The sequence below is a fragment of the Osmerus mordax genome, chromosome 24 (genome assembly GCF_038355195.1).
Source record: "Osmerus mordax isolate fOsmMor3 chromosome 24, fOsmMor3.pri, whole genome shotgun sequence".
In the NCBI taxonomy this organism is placed as follows: Eukaryota; Metazoa; Chordata; class Actinopteri; order Osmeriformes; family Osmeridae; genus Osmerus; species Osmerus mordax.
The window spans coordinates 7,777,829-7,791,086 of NC_090073.1; the positions used below are offsets into that span (position 1 = coordinate 7,777,829).

The 13,258-nt window shown below is 42.9% G+C and overlaps 4 protein-coding genes across 5 annotated transcripts; all 4 read right to left on the reverse strand.

Moving 5' to 3' along the window:
* Positions 1 to 210: 210 nt before the first annotated feature.
* On the reverse strand, positions 211 to 1,757 carry ankrd39 (ankyrin repeat domain 39). The gene is made up of 4 exons (XM_067228183.1): positions 1,347 to 1,757; positions 1,157 to 1,260; positions 850 to 1,053; positions 211 to 729 (listed from the first exon to the last, which is right to left on the reverse strand). Exons 1-4 carry the CDS (start codon positions 1,435 to 1,437, stop codon positions 580 to 582), a joined length of 549 nt encoding a protein of 182 aa, XP_067084284.1. The 5' UTR covers positions 1,438 to 1,757; the 3' UTR covers positions 211 to 579.
* Positions 1,758 to 1,908: 151 nt separating this feature from the next.
* Positions 1,909 to 2,503, reverse strand: LOC136932787 (progonadoliberin-1-like). Its single transcript, XM_067228042.1, has 4 exons — positions 2,490 to 2,503; positions 2,269 to 2,407; positions 2,076 to 2,174; positions 1,909 to 1,973 (listed from the first exon to the last, which is right to left on the reverse strand). The coding sequence occupies exons 2-4, from the start codon at positions 2,404 to 2,406 to the stop codon at positions 1,932 to 1,934; spliced, it is 279 nt and encodes a 92-aa protein (XP_067084143.1). The 5' UTR covers position 2,407; positions 2,490 to 2,503; the 3' UTR covers positions 1,909 to 1,931.
* Positions 2,504 to 2,921: 418 nt separating this feature from the next.
* Positions 2,922 to 7,403, reverse strand: kctd9a (potassium channel tetramerization domain containing 9a). Of its 2 annotated transcripts, XM_067227912.1 has the most exons (12): positions 7,271 to 7,403; positions 6,958 to 7,079; positions 6,702 to 6,745; positions 6,501 to 6,597; positions 6,354 to 6,412; positions 6,132 to 6,260; positions 5,967 to 6,034; positions 5,774 to 5,869; positions 5,534 to 5,683; positions 5,132 to 5,237; positions 4,752 to 4,885; positions 2,922 to 4,589 (listed from the first exon to the last, which is right to left on the reverse strand). In XM_067227912.1, exons 1-12 carry the CDS (start codon positions 7,316 to 7,318, stop codon positions 4,473 to 4,475), a joined length of 1,170 nt encoding a protein of 389 aa, XP_067084013.1. In that variant the 5' UTR covers positions 7,319 to 7,403; the 3' UTR covers positions 2,922 to 4,472. The 2 variants fall into 2 exon arrangements, with proteins under 2 accessions (XP_067084013.1, XP_067084012.1); XM_067227911.1 differs by having other exon boundaries at positions 6,132 to 6,412.
* A 533-nt stretch (positions 7,404 to 7,936) lies between these two features.
* On the reverse strand, positions 7,937 to 12,962 carry LOC136932677 (beta-centractin). Its single transcript, XM_067227880.1, has 11 exons — positions 12,824 to 12,962; positions 12,263 to 12,327; positions 12,068 to 12,143; positions 11,830 to 11,955; positions 11,408 to 11,532; positions 11,090 to 11,306; positions 10,560 to 10,652; positions 10,284 to 10,458; positions 10,096 to 10,157; positions 9,807 to 9,847; positions 7,937 to 9,083 (listed from the first exon to the last, which is right to left on the reverse strand). The coding sequence occupies exons 1-11, from the start codon at positions 12,869 to 12,871 to the stop codon at positions 8,981 to 8,983; spliced, it is 1,131 nt and encodes a 376-aa protein (XP_067083981.1). The 5' UTR covers positions 12,872 to 12,962; the 3' UTR covers positions 7,937 to 8,980.
* Positions 12,963 to 13,258: the final 296 nt, after the last annotated feature.

Sequence of the window (13,258 nt, forward strand, 5' to 3'; positions counted from 1 at the left end):
TTGTGCCTCCAGCCCTTCCAAGCCAAGGCAACATAAGCACCCAAAGACATCCGGTCAACTGGTAAACAAATATTGCATCCAGGGCCTGTGAGACATAAACTATTGTAGCATCACAGACCGTTCAAGGTAACACTCAATACACCAAACACAAATACTAAACAATTTCCTCATACCATATTAGTATAATAAATAATATAAGAAAACTATATATTGAACTGTTTATTTTGTAGGTTGGTCTGACACCATGTGTTACATGACAGAATGCTCTCACGAGATAGCTCATTCACTTTTTCATTTACTGTCTTTGTCCACCTTTTTCATAGCTACATTTCTTCTACATTCAGACACAAGTTTCTTCTGATGACATTGAACTTTGTGAACATGCCAACATCCGTATGCGAGACTGTAAAAAACGATAGCTGGTATACGAGCTCCCCCTGCTGGCTACACTGACACTAAACAGAAATCACTGACATGTATGACATTGGCCAAACAGGTGCCCTTGAAATCAGTGGCTGTCGCAGTTAATATAAAATGTTATAGCTATATGTTGTGACTGTCATCAAAAATGTCTTGTACTTAAAGAGGCGGTCTTATAAGTTCCTGCAGTAGGTGTCCTTCTGGTGCAAGTTGGTAAGGTAAATGTCCTTTCTTGTTTTTTAAATTCCGTAGATTTGGACAGTGCTGAATCAAAAGGTCACACACCTCTTGATGACCCTGCGCCGCAGCCTGCTCATTAAAACAGATCACAAAAACATTGTGCTAAGTGCAACACCGCAATTGTTTTAAGTTTGTATAATTTGCTGCCAATGACACGGCTTTTTTCAACAATTGGATTCGTTGCTGTACCTTGTGTAAGGCAGAAGATCCATCGTCATCACACAGCTGAGGGTCAGCACCGTGGCGAAGCAGCATCCTCACCACGGCATGATGCCCACAGTAGGCAGAGCGATGGAGCGGAGTAGCGCGACCTAACGTCAAGGCGTTGACACATGCTCCACTGTCAAGGAGCAATCTGCAAACCGCCTCATGGCCACTACGACTGGCATAGTGCTGAAACAAATCCCAAAACCACTCGCAGTTAGAACGCTTTTCTTTTTCATCCCGAACGCAACAGTTGTGTTATTATTTAACGGCTTGACAAAATTATCCTCACCAAGGCGGTGTAATTGGAGGAGTCTCTTTGGTTTGGCTCTGTTCCCTTTTGGAGAAGTGCTTGTGTCCTACCCAAGTCACCATTCATTGCAGCTGACCATATACCTGCATGTTTTTTAAATTACAGTCATTTTATAACTAAGGGCCTCAGTTTGTGTAAAATAAAATAGTAGCCTAGATTGAAAACTAACCTCTTTCAAAATCCATCTCATCTAGTGTTTGGTGTGTACTCGCGGACGCAGCTTGGAGGCTACAATGCGCACAATGCGGACTAGACTCCATCCTGAGAATAGAAGATAGAAGACTCCTATATCATCTGCGTATTCGGGCAAACCCGGCGTGTAAGACGAGTAGACTTTGTGAGGAAGAGGCTAGCTCTGCAGTGTCAGCTTGAATTAACACCACAGATGTAAACAGCGGTCATATGACTTTCTTGGAAACCCCTTGGGCTTGAGCAAGACAAACTAATTACGGATTTTAACTGTATCAACATCTACGGCATTTTATGAACTAAGAAAAACTACTCACACACGTAGGTTAGGCCTACTAAAAGTCTGAGAGCATGCATTTGCGAGCCTAGCTAGCTGTCTGCCTTCCTGCCTAATGTTCGCCTAGTACACTTTCAAAATAAAGGTCCTGCGTAAGTCGTAAAGTACATGAATTACATGCATAGGAATTATCCATATTCAGAACTACAGGTCCTTCCTGGGTGCAAAAATAATAGACACACTAAGGATTCGGTGAAAGTTTATTGGAGAAATGTTGCATACAATTTGCTAAATATTTTGCCGTCCACTGTTTTTTTCCGTGAGGCCAGCCTAAACAAAAATGCATCAATTGCAGATCAGGTCATGATGTTCTGTAGGAATCCAAGACAAATACTTTAATTTAAAATATATATCAGATCATTTGTAACTCACGAGCAATGTCCTCAGTCTGTACAGTCTGACATTAGGCCAGACTTTAGTACAGTCATAAAGACTGCAGGGTCCATCCATCTTGGGAAGGTCCTCGACAATCTGCAGAAATGCATCATCAGAATTAGAGGCAGCAGAACTAAACCACGTATCAGCATTAATGCATTGTGCTCTAACATCAAGGTTCGGTACTTACACTTTCCAGTGTTTCTGACAAGCCATCAGCAGCTCTCTTCCCCCCTGGGCTCAGTCCAAAAGACCAGTGTTGACAGCAGGCTTGGGGCATCAGTGCTCCCAACAGCAGCAGCCACAACACCAAGTTCCTCTCTCCCATCCTACAAGAGACAACATCACCTGTTTTAGACGGGCTAAACATTGACTAAAAAGCCAGAACAACAAGGTAGTATGATACTGTACCTGACTGGCTCTTCTCTAACCTGTCCTGGGTGAGTGATACAGCCCCCGGTCTCCTCTGAGGTTTTATAGGATCCTACTAGCTTCACCTTTCACCAGTGCAGGTGAAAACAAAGTGGGATTACAGACATGTTTATCCACAAGGTCCTAAACCCCCCACTGGCACCCCGAAGAGACTTTCAAAAGATTAAAGAAGAGGATTAAAGTATACTTACGTATGATAGTGCTCTTCAATATATATATATATATATATATATGCCTTTTTTTTCATTAAACAATACAAATGGAATGCTACACAGTGAACAGCCTATTGCGGCCATTTTAATCTTCACAGGTCTGATCATCAAAGTAGACTAACAGACATTAACCGCAACCTTAAGAAAAATGACTCGCCAATTAGTAATTTAAAAAAAGGAGCTCGACACTTTACTCATAACAGTCATTTTATTTATGGAAATACATTTCCGTGTTGAGTGCAATAATTATAGACAGGGAGGATCCCCCAGTCTTCATAGATCCACTGTCTTTTCGCCATATTGAATACAGTATGTGTCAAAACAAATTCCATGGCTCGTTTAATAACATTCTCCTGGTGTAATCTGCACACTCAAGGTGCAATATTCTGCATGATTGCCTTCATTATCTGCATAGGCAGGGCACCTACTTTAGAACAGAGCAAATGCTGCATCTGAAGAGCTTTATGATACAGCAAGAGAAAACTTCACTCATCAAAGATGATTACACTCAGTCTCAAAAAATGCAGACACTGTCCTTAAAGAACTAAGATACGATTGTTTCTGTGACTAACACAGTCCAGCAGTAATAACATTTATCCTACTGACGTTGATTGCTTGGAAGCCCTGGTTTGGAAATGCATTAGGTTACCATCTACAAGCACCATACACATTTTTGGTGTTTTTGATTAAGTGTGACATAACAGTTTGACCATTTTGTACATATTTGTGCAAAGCGTTAAATTCAAAACATGATTGAATGATATTCCCAGTCCATTAGTTGGTCCACACTGGACGACTGTGGTTCCATAACTATCCTTCTCCTAACAGAGCTAGAACATGACACAGACAGTATATAATAACAAACTCTTCCTTCCATCAAACTACATTACAGGTGAATTATTTGCTATAACATTTGAATATAGAGAATGGCAGATGCAATGTAACACGTCAACGATACGCAGAACCACAGTGAAATGCATGCAAAAATGACTAAATGTAAATACAAATCAGTCTGGCAGGGTAAACAGGAGGTAGATTTACAGAACACAAAAACAAAAGACAGACTATACTATTCAAGAGAATCACAAGCCGACAAGTGAACGCTGGAAAGAGTACATTGCATAAGTTTGTTTAGAGCCTCTTTCCAGAATACTCCATAGCATAGTATTTGTGTGGTGCACTCTGATAAAATATTTGGCCAAGTTGACCATGTTTTATTATGGCTTGTTGTTCATTAAAAAAAATGTCATCTTAAAGCATAGGCTACCTGAACAATAGGTTCTTTGATATAAATGTAGTTGCACAGCGACAGTTACTCATCACATCAGTCTTTGGCCTTTCCAGCCTTGATTTATGTCCCATAAAGCCGAGCTTTGGAGGGTGGAATCCCGTTCTCAACATCATTTTTTGCTTACACAAATGCTGTCAAGTTACAAAATAGATATTTATGTGCAAAGCATAAACTATGAAAAAATGTCACTGCTAGGATTGCAAGGTAGACAGAGGATTTAACACACGTTCTAACATTAGATATTTTGGTTTTGGGGACAACTAAGGGTCAAGAACCATGGAGAGTGCTACAGTGCAAGAGATTTAAAGCTAAAAAATAAAGAAACGGGGTGGAATGCCATGGATGTGCATCAAGTAGACGAACAGGAAGTTCCATGGCGTCTAGGTGTGATTGGGCGGGGGGAGGGCTGGAGGTTTGGGCTGGGCCCAGGTGGAATGTGTCGGGGGTTAACGAGCAGACTTATCTGACGCTCTGAGACATGTGCAGTGCAGTCAGCATCTCTTCAAAGATGGCTCCTTTCACATTGGAGCCTCTCAGGTTGGCTTCTTGTAGGTCACAACCAGACAGGTCACAGTTCTGGAATTTGTCAGCAAACACAACGATGGCACCGTAAGACTGGAAACTTGAAACGGTGCCCGCCGAATATATTAAATGAAAGATTAAAAAGCAGATATGGGTTGTGAGGACCGACCATCCATTAATCCTTCACCCCTCCAACATCCCTTTCATGTTTCTTACCTCTAAATCTGTTCCTGCTAACGTGGCACCCCGCAGGTTACAGTTTTTCAGCTTAGCATTTTTCAGAGTGGCCACACGAAGGTTAATACCCGTCATCTGACTTCCTTCCATGTCGACACCTTTCAGATTAGCACCTGAGGAGTCAGACATCCACAAGCGGTGGTTATGTGATGGTTATGTCATGGTTATGTCATTGTTATGTAATGTAATCATTCAGCATATGCTTTCATTCAAAGCCCAGGGGGATTTGTACCTGCGACCTCTTGATCTGCAGTGTATCTCTCTACCACTGGGCTATACTGTACCTATCCTCCAGTTTTAACAGTGTTGCTACCAATCCCAAATAGCCTCTCAGTAGGTATGTAAATACAATAGGTTACCCTCGAGATTGGCCTTCAATCCAGACGGATCCTCAAAGTTGCATCCTTTCAGCGAGGCCCCCTCAGCGTTGGAACAGAGCATCTTTACCCCCTGTAAGTTAGCGCCCTATAACAGCAAGCAGAGAGTACAGCGGACAGTGAATCTGTGTCGTATTAGTTGGGAGTCAGATGGCTGAGCGGTGAGGGAGTCGGGCTAGTAATCTGAAGGTTGCCAGTTCGATTCCCATCCGTGCAAAATGACGTTGTGTCCTTGGGCAAGGCACTTCACCATACTTGCTTCGGGGGGAATGTCCCTGTACTTACTGTAAGTCGCTCTGGATAAGAGCGTCTGCTAAATGACTAAATGTAATGTAAATGTAGTTGATGGCAGTTTTCTGCTGGACCACGATAGGGGGAACTTACATCCAAGTTGGCCCCTGACAGGTCCGCTCGCTCCAGGTTAGAACAGCACAGGTTGGTGTGTGCCAAGTTGCAGCGACTGAGGTTGGCCATCTTAAAATTTATGTAGCGCAGATCCAACCGAGAAAAATCCGCCCCACTGAAATTCAGACCCTTATCGGAGAAAGGCACTTGTTATTACCTAATGGACAGAATATGTATTAAATGGTGGAGTGGTTTTAGAGCAATAGTCCTGTCCTATACCTGACAGCGAAGCTCGGATTTGGTGGGCGTGGCCAATAGGAACCGAACAAACTCTTTGCGAGAAATGGGGGAGTGGTCATCAGCCGGCTGGATGTTCTAAGAAGTGACACACAGCGGAAATAGGTCAGGTACCTTGAATATGTTAGGGAAATTATAACAGCACATAAACATGGCATGTTAGCAGTTCACTCACCTTTATTGCTACTTCTAACTGCTCTGCAAGCTGTTCAATTCCAAAAAAGCGTGCCTCCTCTAATACACCTGGAAGATATAGCAAGTTTATTGCTGATGGTAAAATTCCAGTGGTCTAGTCTTTCAGTGATTAAGTATATCCCCCGAATTTGCATGCCACACTTACCAAGTAAATTAATTCCTTCATTTATAATGAGCTGGCCATGACGCAGATAATTGAGAATAGGTTCAAAGTATTCAGGACTGCGGTCGATTAGGTAGGCCCCATGTTCATCCTGCTTGTTCCCCCACACATCTACAGTGGACACAAACATACAGCTGAACTTAGTAATATGAATAACACAACCGGAGAAACACGAACCATGTTCATCTTTGACTTCTAACTCACCCTTCTCCCGGAACATGTGTGCAAGCATACTCTCCGGCTCCTTGCTGACTAAGGTGCTCCTGTGAAGGGGTGAGATCTCATGAACACCAGGGTGAACCAACCAACACTACTGTGTGGGTAGATCGCGGAACAAGGTTTTCATCTTACCGTGTGGTAGTAAAAATACGTCCACCAATATTTAGAGTCAACCAATCAGTCTGTGCCCCAGGCTGTGAGCTGGTCGTCTTAATATCACTCTGTGGGTCTACGATACACACGTATACAGGAGTATACAGGAGTTATTAGTTTTTCAATGAGGTGGTTTGCGAGGATGAGAGAATAAGCATGATTAAAGACACCTAAACTCACCGACAAAGGGATCTCCCTCTGAGACATACAACACGTCATCATCCCTGTTTAAGAGTGACAGATCACACCAAAAGCAAACACCCACACGTGTCAGGTCAATATCGCTGTAATCATCACTTTCTTGGAAGCAAGTTCAGCTCCCAAGGCAACGCGCTAAAGATAAATTGAACAAACTACAGACACTTTTGACTATATGTATGCTAACTCGCTAATATTATAAGTCCTGGGCAGAGCAAGAAAAGATGCCTAGCCTTACCTGATAAGAGTTATATCATCTATATGACCACCTTTTCCATTGTAAAAATTGGAAGCTCTGATTCCCAACTTATTGCTGGCTACAGATAGCAAGTCGGACAAGGTCCCATATACAGCTACAACCTGTTGGAGAAGGCAAAGTGATAATGCTGTTAAGTTTGGGCTCAAATATAAAGTCTGGGTACACGAAACATGGATATAGACTATGCGTTAATGGGCCGCGTTAGCAAACCATCTAGCTAGCTGACAGCAGCAGTAGCAGTAGGCTATGTGTGTGGGGCAAGCTAGATACATACTTGCTAGAAGCTACGTACCTTGCCATTTTTGGATGTACCGTTAGCAAATAAGGTAACTCTTCTCATTCTTTATACCAAGTCCTGATTATCAAATGCAACGTGTGAACAAATGTAGCTCTACAAGCTAGCTAGTTCAAAACTATCGAGTCTTTATTTGTACGCAGTCAGTAATAGAGACGCCACAGACAAGACATGACAGTAGTCACCTCTTTAAGGTTTATTCGTTTTGCGCAACTGGGTAATGATACGGTGCGACCCGGTCACATAAAGAAGAATATAAATATTTCGGGAAGGTATTGTTAATACCTAAAAAATTGTATCCGAAATGTAAAATTTCAAAAGCAATTATGTATGCCCATGGTAGGTAAACATGTCCTTTAAGCACCTCATAACATTTCTTTGGCTATTTATTTCAAGATATTTGCACCACGGAATGGTCAGTGATTGCAAACGAAGTACACTTTCATGCTCAATCACGGACCAATAGAATCTTGAATCAGAAACTATGTGAACCAATCACTGGCCCGAGTGAATGATACTCGTTTAATACGCCTGGGCATTGTTAAGTGGTCCGTGGCACCCAGACAGAGAACGGTTTATTGTTTTTTCGATAATGTTCAGAACACCGTATATATAATAGTCCAATTCATAAATGCGTACCATTAAAATAACCACAACACAATAAAACGTGAATTTACCTTTATTTGCCATGATACAAAACATAATCATGAATAACCATCACTTAGAGCAGTCATCAACTTTAAACTTAAATCTTAGACTAAAGAGAACAAGAGTATGTTCAAAATGTTTCAAGGTCAAATTATTAATTCCAAGGTTTAACACTTATTTCCAATTACACTGTAAAATACCATCATTGAGGTGCATCTTGTCATCCAGTATACGACTGTGGAGCAACTTTACATTTTATTTTGATTCGCTGTCTATAAAGTGCCTTTTTTATGGTACCCTCAGGAATTTGTAACCATACCACTGTTATCAACACGGTTATATGATGATCACCTAAATACAGGACAGGTTTCATACACTTGGCTTGTACTTCTAAACATCTAATAATACCACCACCATCATCCAAGCTGCCATGGCTTCTGCTCTGTAATTTTTTCTTCTTCTTCCGTTCATTGGGTACTACATACAATGACAAGGGAACAGAAAGTGACTGATAATTGTATAATTTCAATTCACTGTAACTGTGTCAAGTCTTTGTGTGAAAGGAGAAGTGATAACATGCTCTTTAGGGATCTACAGTATATATATACGCAGTGCCATAGTTACAAAGCCAAACAGGACACGTTTTTTCTTAACGGAATCCATAAAGTAAAGCAGCTTGTTTACTTAGCAATGTCAACTGGTGAATCTTCTACTTGAAATGGAGTAAACCAGAAGCACAATAAATTATACTTTTGCATTCAAATGATGATGAGCATTGCATTAAACAATAAACGTTAAAAAAATTAAATAAAATCAAGAGATGCCCGCTTAAAGCTGTCATTTGGGACAGAAACTATGTCCATCTTTCTGCTCAACATCGGCAGTCCTGTCCTGTCTCCCCAGTTTAGGATGTGTGTAGGGGGTTCTGTAGAAGGCATGCCATCCCTCTCCTTGCAGATGAAGAGGAAGGGGTATTACAGTGTAGAGTAGTTGGTGGACTCCATTCAGAGGCTTGTAGACAGAGCTCTCTCCTTCTCTCTCTTTCTCCCTCCCTCTTCTTCAAAAGGTTTTCCGATGGATGGCACGAGCTCTGTCTTCTTCATATTCTTTCTTTGACACCCACATTTTCTTAAAGGTGTCAAGGGAAGCCAGGATGGAGCCCCTAGAACATGCAACAAGGACAAACAAAAAAGAACAGATGTGGAATTAAAATGTGTTTTTTTTGTGTTGTAAACCTTAGATGGAGAGATTCTTACTGTACACTGAGGGCACTAGTATGAGTAACCACTGTAAGTTTCAGGCAAGTGACACTTTCCTAGTCAGTTAGCAGGGGGTGCATTTCATGGCAAGAAGGAATACAACAAGCCTGTCGTGAAATGCACCCCCCTCTATTGTCTATTCTGTATATCCCAGAATCAAATGATTCTTACTGTACACTGAGGGCACTAGTATGAGTAACCACAGTAAGTTTCAGGCATGTAACACTTTCCTGGTCAGAGTTAGCAGGGGGTGCATTTCACGGCAAGAAGGAATACAACAAGCCTGTCGTGAAATGCACCCCCCTCTATTGTCTGTTCTGTATATCCCAGCATCAAATGATTCTTACTGTACACTGAGGGCACTAGTATGAGTTAGCACAGTAAGTTTCAGGTATGCAACACTTTCCTTGTCAGGGTTAGCAGGGGGTGCATTAAGCCTGTCGTGAAATGCACCCCCCTCTATTGTCTGTTCTGTATATCCCAGCATCAAATGATTCTTACTGTACACTGAGGGCACTAGTATGAGTAACCACAGTAAGTTTCCGGCATGTACCACTTTCCTAGTCAGGCTTAGCAGGGGGTGCATTAAGCCTGTCGTGAAATGCACCCCCCTCTACCTTACTTACCCTATCCAAGTGGAGTAGAGTCTCTCTTGAGGCGCAGAGATCTACAATGGAGGGAAAACACAGTAGACATGACATCAGAGAGAACTCAGAACGGAAATAAATCTAAATCTATTATTTAGCTTAAATTCCCCATTGTGATTTCTAGTGGACAATTCAAAGCAATTTGATTTGTTTAGTGCTGTTAGGGGTTCTGTTTTATACTTGATGAATTTCAACATATTTGCTGAAACTCCCAAGGGGAATGTAATAAAACATGAATACGTTTTCTGATAATTTTCTAAGTATGTACCTTGATCTTTACATCTTTTGGCGCCAATTTCTTTACTTCACTTAACAAACGATCTCCAAAACCTATTGAATAGAAAGAAAACAATAGAGTTAGGAACTCCGACCCAATGCTTTGGAGTTTGGCCTGCGATGTTTGATACGTGGGCTGCTGTCACAGGAAGAAATGAAACACTGAAATTCAGCGAATACCTTTGAGAAGTGTGGAGCCTCCGGAGAGGACAATGTTGGAGAAGAGAGTTCGTCTCAGATCCATGTCCGATTTCTGGATGGCAAAAGCCAGAACCTCATGGATTCCTTCGCTCTCGTCTCCTATCAGGTCTGGACGGAAGAGAAGCTCAGGTGCTCGGAACCTGGCAGGACCAATCTACGCAGGGGCATGACAGTCATGTGATTCAGAATTCCGAAAGGAAACATAGCACCCCCCGCAATACTGAAACTGTGGCAACAACAACAGACATGACTCACATCCAAGGTGCTGCCATCAGGGAGGGTGTACTGCGCCTTCTCGGTCTCTAAGGTCTCATCTTTCTGTGGGTTCAACGAAAGGTAGCATGCTCTCTGGAGAAGGACAGAAGAAAATGTGACAGGGCTTAAGAGGACTTCACTACTGAAATTCTGTCACAATTAGGCACTTCAGCTTCTTAATCCTTTGCTGTATGTGATACTTTTTATCCCCCCCAAAAAAAGAAGCAAAATAAGCAAAATGTACGATTTATTGTGCCATGTGAACTGTAGGAAAGACTGTGGAATTCAAATGTGCCATGCATCGTTCGACAGAATGTAATTACATGTAGTCATTTAGCAGACGCTCTTATCCAGAGCGACTTACAGTAAGTACAGGGACATTCCCCTGAGGCAAGTAGGGTGAAGTGCCTTGCCCAAGGACACAACGTCATTTGGCACGGCCGGGACTCAAACTGGCAACCTTCTGATTACTAGCCCGATTCCCTAACCGCTCAGCCATCTGACCGCCCATGTCACTGCAAAGTATGTACCTCTTTGATGGTGCGGACCACCTCGAACTCTGCGGATGTATGGAAGTCATAGCCCTCTTTACGCAGAAGCAGACGCAGGTAACGCGAGACATCCCGCCCGGCGATGTCCACCCGCATGATGGAGTGAGGAATGGCGAAGCCCTCGTAGATGGGCACGGCATGGGTCACCCCGTCCCCAGAATCCAGCACCACTCCCGTGGTCCTCCCTGTGGCATAGCTGTAAAACGGACACCCCGCGCATTGGTGTAGGTCACAGATACGTGACTCATAGTTTGCATGTTGTGAATTGTAAATGTTGGAGGGAACATATAAACATACAGGCTCAACACTGCCTGCATGGAGATGAAGAGGGCCGGTACGTTGAAGGTCTCAAAGAACACCTCTGCAGCCCGCTCCCGGTTTTTAATCGGGTTCAACGGGGCTTCTGTCAGCAGCACAGGATGCTGGATTAAGTAGAACATACCAAACATGTTAGGAAGACAGGACATCCAAAGGTTACTGTATGTGAATCATTGAGGTGCGAGGACGCTTATGCATCATATATTACATTTACATTTAGTCATTTATCAGACGCTCTTATCCAGAGTGACTTACAGTAAGTACAGGGACACTCCCCCAAGGCAAGTAGGGTGAGTGCCTTGCCCAAGGACACAACCTCATTTTGCAAGGCCGGGAATCGAACTGGCAACCTTCAGATTACTAGCCCGATTCCCTAACCGCTCAGCCACCTGACGGCCTACCTCTTCAGAGAAGGTCTGAAGTTGCTCCTTGGAGTAGACGTACTGCCAGATCCTCTCCATGTCATTCCAGTCCTTCACTATTCCATGCTCCATGGGGTAACGCACAGACAAAAGACCCCGGTGCTCCTAGTACCACAGACAGAAAAGGATGGTCAGACATGAAAACCAAAATAACCGCACTTGTCACTTCTCACCGTCAGGAACATAACAGACCAGTAGAGTCATGGGGTCGAGTTACCTCAGCTTTAGGTCCAATGAAGAGATCTCCTTCCAGAGCACCTGCCATCACCCGAACATGCTTGGGTCGACCCACACTAAAACAAAAACAAACATAATTCATTTAATATCTTATCGTGCAAGGATCTTGAATCTTGTTGGGGTTTGGGTTCATTCAAGGTGGGGCCTGCAGATGCTTGAGATGGAGATGGCTTACTAGTTGGGGAAGCAGTACTTTGGGATCTGGTCCCCTGCAAATCCAGCTTTAACAACACCAGAGCCCTGAAAAAAAATAAGACGACACAAAATAGGCGACAGTGTCATACAGCATACAGTTTATTAGAAACGCCACTAAACAGCAACTAAACACTCAAGTTACGTTGCTGTCTGGCTAGCTAGCGAGGCTACTCCATCCCCAAATAATGTTAATTGATGAGAATGGGCTAATGTAGCTAGCCAGCCTCACGAATAAGCTTAGTTGGGGCGTAGAATATGGTGGTGCTAGTTAAATAGTCCAGCACCACCAGTGAGGAACGTTAACTAGCTAGCTACCGGCGTAATCTAGCTACCCAACTTTAGCCACCGAGCTAGCTAGTATGTCAACAAAACTAGGCTAGCTAGCTAGCCACCAGTACGTTTTGATTGTTCAAGACTGGCGTTTCAGCAGCATACAATAGCTAGAGCTAGTATATGCATTGATATCGCCAGGCGTTAGCTAAACTAGCCTAGCAACATGCATAGCGTTAACTGTTCCTTTTAATTGACGTTATTAACTTACATTATCAATCACGACCGGCTGATTTGCTATTATATCGTAGGACTCCATTGTGAACTTGCTAGCAACACCCTTCCACTCTCTACTAGACTCGATATACCCTTCCACTCCAGACCTGCCTGGTCAGGATGTAGAAAAATACAATTCTAAACGCTGTAGCTACATGGAATTTGACTGCGGGAAGGTGCCATAATGCGTTCTATTTGTTATATATCTATCTGCGCCATCTCTATAGTGGGGATCTTGACGCCCGTGTCCGACACATATAAGCAGCGTACGTTCCCACACCCAGCAGTCCACTACTGCCACACAACGGATAAATACGTAAAAAATCAAGGCAAGAGATATTTGCATCATAAGGTGGAGAAGACATTGATGGCATGTTTAGGGACGGGACTGGTGTACTTACAGCTTTTAACCACTAGAGGACACTGCGAA